Raw genomic sequence first — 13,838 nt, forward strand, 5'->3', positions numbered from 1 at the left:
ATGTAGCCAAATTAAGCCAAAGTTGAAAAGTGCTTCTCAGAAAGTCTAGTCCAGGTAATCAAAGAAATTTTTTGCCTTTTTTCTCAAAATAAGAAAAATTACTTAGTAATTATGTCACTAGTAAATTACACATTGCTTAAAACCGCCAATAAATAACAACATAATATCAAAAATATTTTGGCATGGTGTTGCACCTGTTGCCATGGTGACTCATTAGTGGTCGAGGAAATATATATCTACTAGCCGAAGTACCGTAGAAGAATCCACTGAATCCACTAAATCTCTCATCGAGACCATATGATGGGTGCAAAAAAAAACATAGAACACAGTAATTTGAATTCTTAAAAGTCACAATTTGCAATATTCTATATCTATAACCGCTGAAACAAAACGTCCAAAAAATAAGCATGTGCAGCAATAAAAAAAAAAAAAAAGAGAAGAAAAGCCCATTATTATACTTATACCCGCTGAAACAAAACATGTAAAAATAGTATAAGCAGGTCCAACAACAAAATGAAAATAAATTAAAATAAAAATGCAGAAGGTCCAACACAATCAAAAGTGTCTAATAATGGTTATGTAAAAAGCTAAATCTGCTAAAACTATATACTTGCTCTTGCTCTACCATGCCAGAAGTACACCAGGGAAAATAGTATACGACACAAAAAATCGATAAGTCACACAAAAAAGGTTATTGCAAAATTTCCACAACGTGCAGTTTCTAATGCATCATACCAAATTAGCTATTTAGTCTATTGCATACAGCATTACGCAAACGTGCCGTGCATGATAACAATGCAGTGTTTTCGAATTTAAGAATCAAATATATTTCAAACGGTAACGTAACAGATGTAAACATTGATTTAACTTTGTTTACATTAGGGTTTATTGTAACAACATCAACCACTTTGTGGTGTTAAAAACAGTAACAACGGAAAAAATTACTTTTAACATTTTGTATAAATTCTTCTTTACGATATTCCCCACTGTATTTTATAAGAATAGTGTTTTTTTTCTTATCAGCCTTCATATTCTTAACTTCCCTGGTGTTGCCTATTGCTTTGGAGAGAAAAAGTTTCAGTTTGTGAGATATATACGCAATAAAAAAGTAAACTTCTAATTAATATTGTGCATGATACAAATTTTTATATCAGAACAAACAATCAATATTCTGACCCATTCTTTAGATTATATTCTTACAAAAAAAAGCTCTTAACTTTCTTGACGAATACTATCCTTGTGACCCAAAAATATATAAAATTAAGTTATTTAATTATCTATAACCACCAACTGGGCTTTTAAAACAAAAAACCATATAAAAACATTTAGGAATAAAATAAAAATTAGTTTTTATAAAATAAAAAAAGAGTTTTATTTTTAAAATTAATAAGAAAAGAGAATTAAATGTTTAAAAATAGTAACCCCCTGATTTGCGTTTTTTTTAACTTAGTAAATTTTAGCGTAACGCCACGTTGTAAGAAAGTGACCCGTACTTTGCGTGTTGTGGACTCACATCGTCACTCACACAAGCGTATTATTATATAGATACCAAAAAAAAACGTTTCCTTCAAATAATTAAAAAAGTTTTTACTAATATAAAATCATTGGTATTCAAATTACAACACATTAAGGAAAAATTGTTACTCTGAATGTTTTGGGTTAGAAATTACTAAACATTTTCTGGCAAAATTAAGTCCTTGATTTAGCTTATCAATATGAGAGACAACTACTGTTACTTTGTCACTTATTTTCAGAATGTTGAAAATATTGTGTGCAACAATAGAACAGCTACTGAAAAATTCAGGAAATTAAAGCTTTAAAAGGATTTAATAGTTGCTTTGCAAGTTTTATCAAATGAAAATTTTACAATGCTACCATTGTATCTTTAGATAGGCTTACATTTATTCAAAATGTTATTCTCATTGCCAGAAAAAAGGCTAGGTTTTGATCTTTTCCCTTTTATGCCATTCAGCAACTTTTAAAAGAAAGTCGTAATCAAAAAAACTATATCATTTATTAACAGTGTCAGTTTTCTTTTTTTCGATACACGCTTTTCATGGAAACGGATACATGTATTTTTACCTGGTAGATCACTATGAAAATAATTTTAATTTATTTAATTTATTTTTGTTTTAGTTATTGGAGAAGGGTAAGAAGCGAATTCACCAGTTGAATAACATTAACACCGTTGTTAAATACCTTCGCTTGCGAAAAGTAAGTCCTTGTGTTGTTTACTTCTGAGATTGTATGTATATTAAACAAATAAGTTCAACTGTTCATGTTATATCTTTATATTTGTTTTAAAAATTTCTTGTATAGGTCAAACTTGTCAACATACATGCAGATGCAATTGTAGATGGCAATCCAACTATTACTCTGGCTCTTCTTTGGGCTTTAATAAACCATTTTCAGGTAAATATAATTTGTTCTATGTTTTGTTTGATGTTGAAATTGTATTTTATGGTAACTCATGTTGGCTATTGCTGACAGAAAATATTAATTTTGTCAGGAAATTATATATATCATTTTTTTCAACTAATATTTAGCAGCACCTTCTGTAGTGAAATGCAAAGAAGTTTTTTTATAGTACTTTTGTTAATGTTCGTTTTATATGGTAAATTAAACAAGTTGTCTGTGCATTAGGAAAAATTAATAAACAAGTTAAAAGTTTCCTTTTCCCTTCCTTTTTTATCAGGAGGTAGATGGAGCTGTAAGAGAAGAAATTCAGAATGAACCTATTCAGCAAAACGTAACACAAAAAAAGGGAATTAAAAAGAAGAAAGATTTAAAGCAAAAATTGATGCAAAATTGTGAGGAAATCTTTAGGAGCAACACATTGTGAGTCGTAAACAACTTTGAGAAAAACAAGCTTTAAGTCATGACAGTTACGAAAGGGTATTATTTTTTTTAGAATCAGCCATGATGATTTTAAAGATTTCGGCAGAAGTTGGCAAAATGGAAAACTATTAAGTTTTCTTGTTTCTCATTATAGGTATGCATAATGTTTATAGTTATTACAATATAAATAAATGCTCTGCATGTGCAATTGTGTTTATATTTTACATTTAGACCAGAACTGTTAAGTCATTATGATGCAGCATCTGACGAAGAACCTGCAGTAAAAATATCAAATGTTTTGACTATAGCAGAAGGTGTCCTCGGTGTGCCCAATTTTGTATCAGTAGATGGTAAAGACTTCTGTTTTTATTATTTTGCACTAATTTTGTGTTTCCTGAACTTCAGTGGCTTGTGCTGTTGTAAGCACTGTTTTACAGGCTAAGCAAAGTTGAACTAAGGTATGTCAGACATTAGCTGAATGATACAATACTGTTCAGTATTGTAGCACAGAATTTTTAGATAAAAGAATTGCATTTATGAAAGAAATGCCATGATCGATGAACAGTGCCATTTTTTGTGGAAAAAAGCTAAGTTGACATATTCAGACTGCAATTTGCACCCACAAATTTATCAATCAATGAACTTACATTTTGTTACAGAATTAAGCATATACATATATGCCCTAACATTGTACTTTGTCTAGAGCAAGGTCAATTAAATATCTAACAATCAAATATATATATATTGAATATAAAATTGTTACTCTCTTTAAACCATGGTGTAAAATTGAAAAATTGATACCAGAAAAATTGACTGATTTAGTTGGCATAGGATGCGATTTTTTTTAAAACATTTTGGATAAAACATTCTTTCCAATACCAACTTGTTTTGCAGGTTTGCAAATTTGGAAAGGAAAAAATTGAAATATTTTTTTTAAACCAATGTTGTATTAACAAAACAATTACTAGGGGAACTACTTAACACAATGTTAAGCGGAAAAAACTTAAATAAGATAAAAACAGCATGTTTTACATTTGACCAGGCAAAGTTTGCAGTGTGTTTTTTTTGGATAAGAACATGCCTTTAACTTGATTTTGTTATATCTTAGTGAGATTTCAACAAAATTGTAAGAAAAAAGATGACTTCAAAAATTTTCTTTAGTTACTAAGGACTGAAAATAAAAACAGTGTGAAATTGTTTAATTTTTTAGACTTTTTGGCATCAACACCTGATGAAAAGTCTATTATGACCTACATATCCTTACTTTTACCATCATTGCAACAGAACAACCATTTGTAAGTTTTATTAAGTGTTTTTATTCAAGGAGCAGCAATCTTTCTATTTTAGTGTGAATGGCAAAAATCCAGTAACACTTGTTATTTTATAAGAATTATACAAATGCACTAATAATCAGCCATCAGACTTATAGTGACAACAACCTAATGTTTTTTTAAGCTAAAAAATTGTTGGAATAATCACGCCAGCAGCAATGATTTACAAACTTTTTTATATTAGACCCATGCACTTGAACTTGTCAAACTTCAATTGTCAATTCCACAATGAAGTCCATTGTGAGTCCATTGTGAACATTGACAAGTGAAGTTTGACAAGTCCGAAGTCTATATTGTGAGATTGTTTCCTGTGGATTGTTAGATAGCTTTTCCGCTATACAAAGCAGTTCACTATGATGACACCTCCACAGTATTTTACTAGGGTACTATAGTAACAAAAGTAAAATAATTATTAAGATAAACATTTAGGACTCAGAATCTTGGGTTATTTAGTTAGATTTGAAACTGCCAATTCTGATAATTCTCGCTGACCTTAGCATGGCCTCTTTCGATTTTCTAAACCTTTGCAGGCCATTATGTTAAAGGTTACATAAAGGAGACATTGCAGAAACTGCAACTAGCACATTTTCACCTTCCTCACCCATGCTTGCATCTGTCAAAGCAGAATTTTCGCATCCTCTGAGCTGTGGAGCAATTACTGTTTTGTCATTTCAAAACATGGTCAAAAAAATCACTATTTTTCAAAAAATTGTAAACAGGTTTAAACACCTACTTGAATGGATCACTAACTGCTTCCAGATACTTTATATTGTCATGTATGTGTAAACATAGCATTTATAGAACAAAGTATCAAAAATTTTAAAAATATCAGAATTGGATGCTAAAATAATGTTATTTATCTTTCTTTTTTTATTTTCCAGAAATTTACTTTCATCAGACAGTACTTCAACGGATGATTCACTTGATGATGGTTATTGGAAAGAAAAAAACACACAGTTGTCAAGTAACAAATGGGTTTGGACTCCTGAAAGCATCCATATTTGGTTATCACCAACTGGAAGTATTCTCAATAAACATATTGAAAACATTTGCAGTTACATGAATGGTCATTCCGATGTAGATAGACAGGCCATAATTTTGGTTAGTAAAGTGGCATTTCAACACTCTGTTTTGTCTTTGTAAATTCTGGTATATTTAAAAAATATGGTCAGGTATTTCATTAATTTTTTACCTTTTTTTATCAAACACTTTCTTCTCAAAATAGTGTTCTAAATATTTTTAATTAGTTGATAAGGCCCATGGAAAAATACAGTTAGGGCAGAATGACAATGGAAAAAAGTTTTTTTAAATGTTTTACTGACGTCAGCAGTGCATATACAATAAATATTGGAAGAAATTTAGTTTATCCTTTGCTTGTAATGTTAAGTAACAAACCATCACACATGCAAGCTTTATATGTTATGAAATATAATTACGTGACCTGCAGGAAACAACTCTTGAGCAAAATTAAAACTAGAAAACTTAAACAACAGTACTTGATGTGTTCTTCTTTATATATAAAAACATACCGACACTCCATCATGAAACGTACTTGGAATGTGTATGTTGATGGCTGATCTAGCTGTTTTAAAATGGCTTTGTTGCCTTATTTGTTTTAAAATTTATGATCACTGACTGTGTTGTGGCTGTTTTTGACAAAAATACAATTGTTGCTGAAAGTGATCATTTTACAGGAAGTTTGACAGTAAACAACATACCATTCAGCCAAAAGTAGCACCCTATTATTAGTAACCCCATTTTATGGAATTCTCTGTTATTAATTTAAGTAATTTTTCCTTCCCAAACATTTACTATTATGATAAGCATAATATTTTTGTTTTTGCCGCATAATAATGTCTTGGATCAAATGATGATCACATTAAAATTTGCTTATTTTGCAACTAATTCCAACTTATTTATTTTCTACCAGGAAGATAAAAAATCTTCTAAGTCTGCAATTTTTTTTCCCTAAATTACTTGTTTAGAAAATTTGTATCTGTATATACCAGGGATAGAAATTAATTGTCAGGCAGACATTTTTTGATGCTGATGATGAATCAAAGTAGGATACGTTACCTTTGAGAACTGAAAAATTATGTTAGAACTCCAAATATTTAAGAATTATTTTACCCATCATTGATGGGTAAAATAATTCTTGCAGTGAATGTTGTTTTTTTGTCATTTTTAATAGCCTTTGTAATGTTTGGTGACAATTGACAATTTAAACTCTTTTCTTGCGTGTTTTTTTTTGAATTTTTTTACTATTCTGGGCACAAACGTTTTTTATGATTCCATTGAAAATGTCCAGTGAATTCTTCTTAGTAATAGTAATAATAATTTTTATTGTTTGAGAATTTCTTTTTTCTTATTTCGATCCCTGTATATTTTAAGAAAGAATTAAATAAATCTTTTTCCAGCTTTTGTTTATCTAATGAAATGTCTAGTTAAATGCATGAAATATAGTGTACCATAATAGTTAACCTCAGAAACTCTTTTAATTTCTCATAGGATTATGTTTTACTACAAGACATCATGACAGACCAGGGACAGTTGATTGAGTCTTTACATGGGGCTTCCAAACATGCAATATTAACGTCACAGTGGAAAAATGCAAAGCAAAAGATATTGTATTTAAGTGAGATTTTGCAAGATGCAGGACTCAAATGCTCGGTTGATTCTGATCTGAAGAGTCTGCTTAAGTGGATTGTTGAATGTGAAATGTTCTTGTTATCAATCTGTTACAAAAACAACTTTAAAAACCAAATGATGTCAATCAAGGTAATATTGAGCTAATTCATTTGGTAGTGTGATAAAAAAAATCCTAATTAATAATTGTAGATTTTCATACTTGTTTAAACAGGATAGTGTTTTTTACGTTACGAAAGTACAAACAATATGTACATTTGCAATAACTTGAATGATAAAACTGTGGAGCATTCTCGACATCGAATCTAAGTCTCAGCCTCCAGCAAGCCGGTCCTGTGGTCATATTAAATGACTGATGTTTTCAAGAATCTGCAGTACAAATAGTTTTCACAAGCCAAACTTAATGGTGTTTTTCTTAAGTAAGAATGTCTCCATGGTTTGGTACCAGCCTTACTTGAAAAGACGATGTAGAAATGTGTGTAGCTTGATCATAGAATCTGGATTTTGTTACTCTACTCAGTGATTATATATTTCTGTTTAGTCATTTCTGGGAACATTGCCGTCAATGTTAGATGCAACAAAAGCACATGCAAAAAACTCTTCCTCAGAAAATATCAAAGAAAAGCTTCAATATGTTACTTCTGCACTGGAAAACCTGGAAACAGAGCTGAGCTCAGCCTTTTCAAAGTTGCTATTCTTGCATTACAATGAGAGAGTTGATCATCTCTTGCAGACAGCAAATCGCAAAATTGAAAATTGTCAGTTCAAATTTTCGTCAGAGAATGAAATTGAGTTTTCTATACAGAAATTGGAGGTATGTCAAGATTTATTAGTTTGAGTGAATATTAATCTTTAATTAAACAATAGTCTTTCCGTTTACTAAATGTGTGTTTTTTTATTTAGAAATGGTTTATTAAAAAGAAGTTTCTAGAACGGTTTGATGCACGCTTCTTAAGATTAGAAAGAGCATTAACATCGCTAAAAAAAATTAAGACAGTAAGCGACATGTGTGAATATGAAAATGTTTTACAAGAACTCAAGCCAGCTGCAGTTGCATGTATGGAGAAGCTAAACAACCATTTAAATGATTTGAAAGATTCAGTGATATTGTTGACACAATTTAAATCCATCACTGATAATGTAACAGGTTGGTTGAATATTGCTGAATTCAAACTTGGCAAAGAAACTTGCTCCCAGGTAAGTTAATTAACCAAGCGTTACTTGCTAAAAAATTTTCAAGATAAGGATTTTTTTATTTTTCTTATATGGCTGGTCGATTATCACTTTATAGATAATTCAAATTTCTATTTTATCAATGATTCGAAATTCATGTTTAGATCCAAAATTGAAGTGTGCAAATAGGACCTTAAAACATGTGCAAAATGCAGAATAACAGAGTGATCTTTAAAAATGTGGAATTACGAATTTTATTGATATTTTCTACTATTCTACTGGATTTTATGTTGAATTAAAAGTGAAGTTGTGAACGAGTTAACAAATTAAACAAGCTAAAACTTTTTTATGACCAAAAATTTAATTTTGGTGCAAAGTGAATGTATTATAATGAAAACAAAGAGTTAAAATGTTTCACTTATCTCCACCATTCAAACGAATATTTACTTGTCAACATTAGTTACTTCATTATCTAACAACAGATTTATTACACAAATCTAGTTATAATTTAGATTACGCAATAAAAAAATTAAAATTTATTTGTAATATATTAATCAACCAATTTCTAAAGCACAGTTATAAAATTTGTTAGAATCACAAAATTAATTTATAGTTATTTACATAAATGTTACTACCATTGCATATATTAAATTTATATAGCCTTCTTTTTAAAGTTTTTTAAACTTTAGGTTGCATTTTAACCGCTACAGTTTAAAAATATTCAAGAAAGATCAACTAAAATGTGCATAAGCATCATATCCTTTGTGTAACCAATTCCAGACAGACAGTTATAGACTTGATATTTACACAATCCAACTATTAAGTTTACAACACACTTTCAACTTATCTTTCATTTTTAGAGTTTTCTTGATGATCTTACTAAAAACGAAAGTTATTTGGAAGAGTTGGAAAGACTTATCAATAAACTATGCAAAATTCTGTGTAAGCCTAAGGTAGTTGAAAACAAATGGATTCTTGCTTCATTAAGAACACGCTTTGAGTTTCTATCTAATTATGTGAAGGAGCTGGAGGAGGAAGAGAATGATATGCTATTTGATAGTCACTTGGACAGAATTATTAATTCTGGATATATATGTGTTGATGAAGCAAAGCGTATTTACTCTATGAAAAGAAATGCTTTAAATTATGATGAAATGGAGGCTGGATCCCTAAAGATTGAGGTAAATAGTAGTACTGTGGTACTGTAAATCACCCTGCATGCTTCATAAATCTTAAAAGCATTTAAGATGTGCACATATTTGAGCACTGGGGACTTATTAGTCAATTAAAACTTTTTATTTTTATTGCTTACACCACTGGTTAAACATTTCTTAAGTAACTGTGCTAGAAAAGAAATCATTTTTAGCTTTTTATTTCACTTATCTTATATAATAATATGAAGTGTAAGTGACAGTCATAGTGGATGTGTTCATTTTCTTTGAAGTCGTGGAAAAATGCATGTCTCAAATGTTAAATTTTCTGACGTTACAACATCAATATCACTACTTTACTGTCAATATCTTACTTTAAATTAAAAAAGGGATTACAATGCACTCAAAAGTTTGAGGCCAAATAACTTGAAACAAGGTGGTGACGTCAGGGTTTTTTTTACTGTGTGGGTAACTAGGGACCATCTGGGACCAATTTGGACAAGTTTCTCCAAGCTGGGTCCTCGAATATGTTTCGGAATGAACGGATTGATAATATCATCAAAAAAACCTTTATTAAACCCCAATATCTCTGCAACCATTTGTCAGAGGTACATCAACCTATACATTTTCTTGACCAGTGTTCCAAGATCTATTAGATGAAGGCAAGGGGTATTTAAATTTTGTCTTTTCGCAGGTCTTTGCTGGCGTCAGCAAAATTTTAAAACCATTATATCTTTTTAGGCATTTGCCAAAAGAAAACGATTTTACACATTATTTTGATCAGTGTTCCAACCTCTACTTATTACAGGCATCGAATTAACCAATTTTTACCATTTTTTTTTTGTATATGTGCTTCAGACGTCGGCAAAAAATCTAAAACAACCTATTTTTTATTGTTTTTTTGCCTAAGTGTATTTTTCCACGGGCCTATATACCTTTAAATATTATAGCTATAAAGTTATGTCAAGTTAATTTTTGTAATACCTAAATAACGAGTATTTATTTCTACACTACTATTTGAGGCTGCAAATTTGGAATTAATGTATGCCCAAAATTATTATAGCATGCAACACAAAAGTATACCAACGACTAGTACAGATTCTTTTAATTTTGTATTTAATTAATGTTCTTCCAACTTAGGAAACATACAGATATCTGCTCGACGTTCAACATCATATTCAGCTTTTGGAAGGTGCCTTACACTCTTCAAACACTAACAACATGCAAGGTTATGCAGAGAAGTTGTCTATGCTTGTTAGTGATATAAACGAACAAATTTGCATCTACCAACCTGTAGTGAAAGATTGCAAAAAACTGTTGACTGATTGGAAAAAGATGGACCAGATTGTAGAACCAGAAAAAGTTTGGGTTTTGAGAAACAAAGATTTAATGAAAGAATATTTGTCAGACTTTGACTCTACCGTAGAATTTATGCTATCTGCCGAAAAACTGGAAGATCTTCACAGCACCTTGCAAAAACATGATTCAAAGATAAGAGATATTGAGGATATTGTTAACAAAATCGTCAGCAATGATATCTTGTTTTTTAACAAAGAAATAATGTACAGCACAGTTAAAAACTTAAGACAATTATTTGATGATTTAGAGCAAGATGTCAACAATTGTTTAGTGTATATTAAAGAAAATAAAGAAACTTTAGACTTGTTTAACAACGCTTTAAATGTACTGAATGAAGCATTTTTGGATACAAACCAGGTACACAACTATAAAATTTACAGTATAATTTTCAGTGTTATCTATTACAGATGTATGCCTTATGACCTATTGTAGTCTGTTACACTTTAATACAGAATCCTAAACTTTCAGTCAAGATCAAATTTCAGCATGCTCTAAACCCTATTTCAAAAAAGATAAAATTATGTGGCCACCTTGTGTTTTTCGAATCAGTCTGATCGTCAAAAGGTTTTGTGTAGATCTTATTGTTTTTGTTCTGGTTTTTCTTGAAACATAATTTTAGTTCTTTTAATTTTTTAGCCATCATGGAATTCCACCACCAACAACAATTTCTCCAATTTATTAGAATCTGTATTTGAATTGTCTGGAAAAGTTCTAGCATCTTTCCATCCTTCCCTGTATTATGACAAACTAGAGATAGTTGTTAACAGAGAGATCAATCAAATTAATGTGAAAAAAGATGAGCTCATCACACGTACTAAAAGTGTTATAGAAACATTGGCTTCACAACTCGAACACAACATAGAGTACATCCACAGAGATGTTGCGAGTATTGCAGAAAGTATTTACAAAAAAAATTGTAGTCCACATGACTTAATGGAAAAACTTTATGTAAGTATCCTTTTCTATATTGTACACGTTTTCATTTTAACATTTTGCATATGTATTATTGAGCTATGGTAAAATGTTGATTTAGAATCTTCAAACCTCAATGTTATTCAAATATGGTGTTCGAATTTGTCATCAACTGGAGGATGCTGGGAATGCTTTGGAGTCTCTCGGAGCTTTATCTCCTGAACTTGAAAATAAGATCAGCAATCTCTGTAATGCGAAATGGCCAGATCTTGAAACAGAAATAGCATATTTTGAGGAACAAATTCAACCAGACCTGACAAAGGAGAATGAAACTTATGAGGGACTGGAGCCTATAGTTGAGTGGTTGGATATGGCTGAAGATATTTTGACTTCCATGAACCGTGCAGAAAGTTATGACTTGTTCCATGAAGCACATGATTGTTTTAAGGTAATGGTTAAGATTTTTTTGAATTTATTATTCATTAATGATTTACATTTAATCTACTTGTTTTGTTATGTTATTATTACTTCTACATGTTACAGGAGATAATGGTTGAAAAGGCTCAACACAGTGACACCATACCACATCTGGAACAATGTTATAAAGAATTGACTCAAAATTGGAACATTTCAGAACTTAAAGCTGACTTAGAAAGCACTAAATTACGATTCCATAATGCAAACGAAAACATTGATGTATTGTTGAAGAATTTAACATCTATTGATGAATGCTTCAAGTATTTATCACATGTTTTAGAAACAATAGCATGGGTGAAAGAGATGCTTGTTTTGTGTGACATTGAAGTCGAGGTTGAGACTGAAGATGATGTCCAAATTCAGATTGATAAATTAGAGGTCAGTGTGGCGTCTGTTTTAGTGTACATTGAAACCAAAATGATCAGTCAAACTGAAAAAGCTTTTACAGAATTGTTTTTGAGCACTCATTTCAAATCTTGACAATATAAGTTTCTCAAGTGGGGAAAATTTTGGATCAAAGATTTTATCACAGTATAAGAGTATTAGAATGGAACAGTTAGAGTTGGTAATTTTGTACTTTGTTTCTATTAAAAGATAAAATTCAACTTTATACAGTTTAAAACGGTTTTTAAACATTAATATTGTTTTTAACAAATTGTTGATTTCTAAAGTTCTAATACAAAAAGATGTAATATTTATTATTTTATTTATCTCTAAAATTACCAGCACCTGGACACGCGCTCCTGTGAAGCGTGTGTTTCTATGTTCCATAAAAATCAATGTCACAGTATGAAGTATTTTAGTGTCAACTGAATTAAATTCTTTGATATTCTAGTCTTGTCGTTCTAGCTTGTGTAGCTTGTGTGATCACACTCACACAGCTGTTTTAAGGTTTTAAGTGCACATGTAAAATCAATATCACATGTGCACAAGTTTATTTTTTTTGATGGAAGATCTAAAAATCACACATTTGGACACTGAAAAACAATTTCTGGTGTGTAATACTCTTTACCTTTAGCTGTATGTTCATTGCCTAACTACACAAGACTGTTTAACCCCCTTCCCTTTGTAACATAAGATTGGCATTTTGTATACACTTTTCGATTTGTGGGTCACCCTGAAACAGAAAAAACAGAGGGATTTTATTATTTCAAAAAAAATTGACAAGATGTAATCTTCACAGGTAATAATTGCACAAAAATCCTTTTTCATATTGTATATTTTTAAAAAATGTTGGGTTATAATGTAGGTGTATTCAACTTTTGTCTTTTATCAAGCAATTTTGGACTTTTAAAGTTTATTCTTAATCCAAAACCCACGTACCTTTTTCTAATATAAGATTTTTTTTTAATAAAGAGCAAGAAATGTTTGCATACCATTAGCATAAATTATGTAATATTAAAGTTGTTAGCTTCAGTTATCATTGTTCTTTTGTCTCAGCAGGCAGTTGCTGAATTCCTAATTTCTTTTAACATTTCTTTTATAATGTATTTTTTATTTAAGACTTTATCAATCCAAATCACAAATCATGCACCTAATGTTACAGACACAATCAAAACAGGCAAGTTGCTTTTAGCAAAAACATCTACACCACCTAAATTATTTGAAGAGAGTGTGATGAAACTAATAGAGCTATGGACTCGACTAGAAAATAAGATCACAGAGAAACGTCAGGACTATGAAACGTGCAAGGAGCAGATGTTGTGTTTCTCGTTTGAACTTCAAGGTATGATAGGTAAACTAGCAGAAAGTGAAGTAGAGTTTTTAAATTCAAAGTCGAAAGTACTTTTTGGTGAAGAGTCTATTGAAGATGAAATTGAAAAACACAAGGTATTTATAAAGAAATCTAATTTTGTTCCTGATAATATCATATACTTTTAACACACTACGGAAGTAACAGAATGGAATAAATCCATGACCACTCTATCAATAGTTACTGAGCTTGTGATAC

General features: G+C 30.4%; 1 protein-coding gene across 3 annotated transcripts in view; it reads left to right on the forward strand.

Moving 5' to 3' along the window:
- Positions 1-13,838, forward strand: part of LOC130641897 (nesprin-1-like) — a 65,478-nt gene that overhangs the window by 4,515 nt on the left and 47,125 nt on the right. For 2 of the 3 annotated variants that reach the window (XM_057448910.1, XM_057448911.1), the window contains 16 exons: positions 2,137-2,214; positions 2,320-2,412; positions 2,696-2,838; positions 2,912-2,992; positions 3,070-3,188; positions 4,049-4,133; positions 5,051-5,270; positions 6,678-6,947; positions 7,357-7,629; positions 7,719-8,012; positions 8,849-9,169; positions 10,280-10,855; positions 11,135-11,446; positions 11,532-11,858; positions 11,954-12,265; positions 13,391-13,717. In XM_057448910.1, coding sequence (XP_057304893.1) covers positions 2,137-2,214; positions 2,320-2,412; positions 2,696-2,838; positions 2,912-2,992; positions 3,070-3,188; positions 4,049-4,133; positions 5,051-5,270; positions 6,678-6,947; positions 7,357-7,629; positions 7,719-8,012; positions 8,849-9,169; positions 10,280-10,855; positions 11,135-11,446; positions 11,532-11,858; positions 11,954-12,265; positions 13,391-13,717 — 3,831 coding nt within the window. Of the gene's footprint in view, positions 1-2,136; positions 2,215-2,319; positions 2,413-2,695; positions 2,839-2,911; positions 2,993-3,069; positions 3,189-4,048; positions 4,134-5,050; positions 5,342-6,677; positions 6,948-7,356; positions 7,630-7,718; positions 8,013-8,848; positions 9,170-10,279; positions 10,856-11,134; positions 11,447-11,531; positions 11,859-11,953; positions 12,266-13,390; positions 13,718-13,838 lie in introns of those variants that run through there. The other variant, XM_057448912.1, reaches the window with a different exon arrangement.

The sequence above is a fragment of the Hydractinia symbiolongicarpus genome, chromosome 4 (assembly GCF_029227915.1).
Source record: "Hydractinia symbiolongicarpus strain clone_291-10 chromosome 4, HSymV2.1, whole genome shotgun sequence".
In the NCBI taxonomy this organism is placed as follows: domain Eukaryota; kingdom Metazoa; phylum Cnidaria; class Hydrozoa; order Anthoathecata; family Hydractiniidae; genus Hydractinia; species Hydractinia symbiolongicarpus.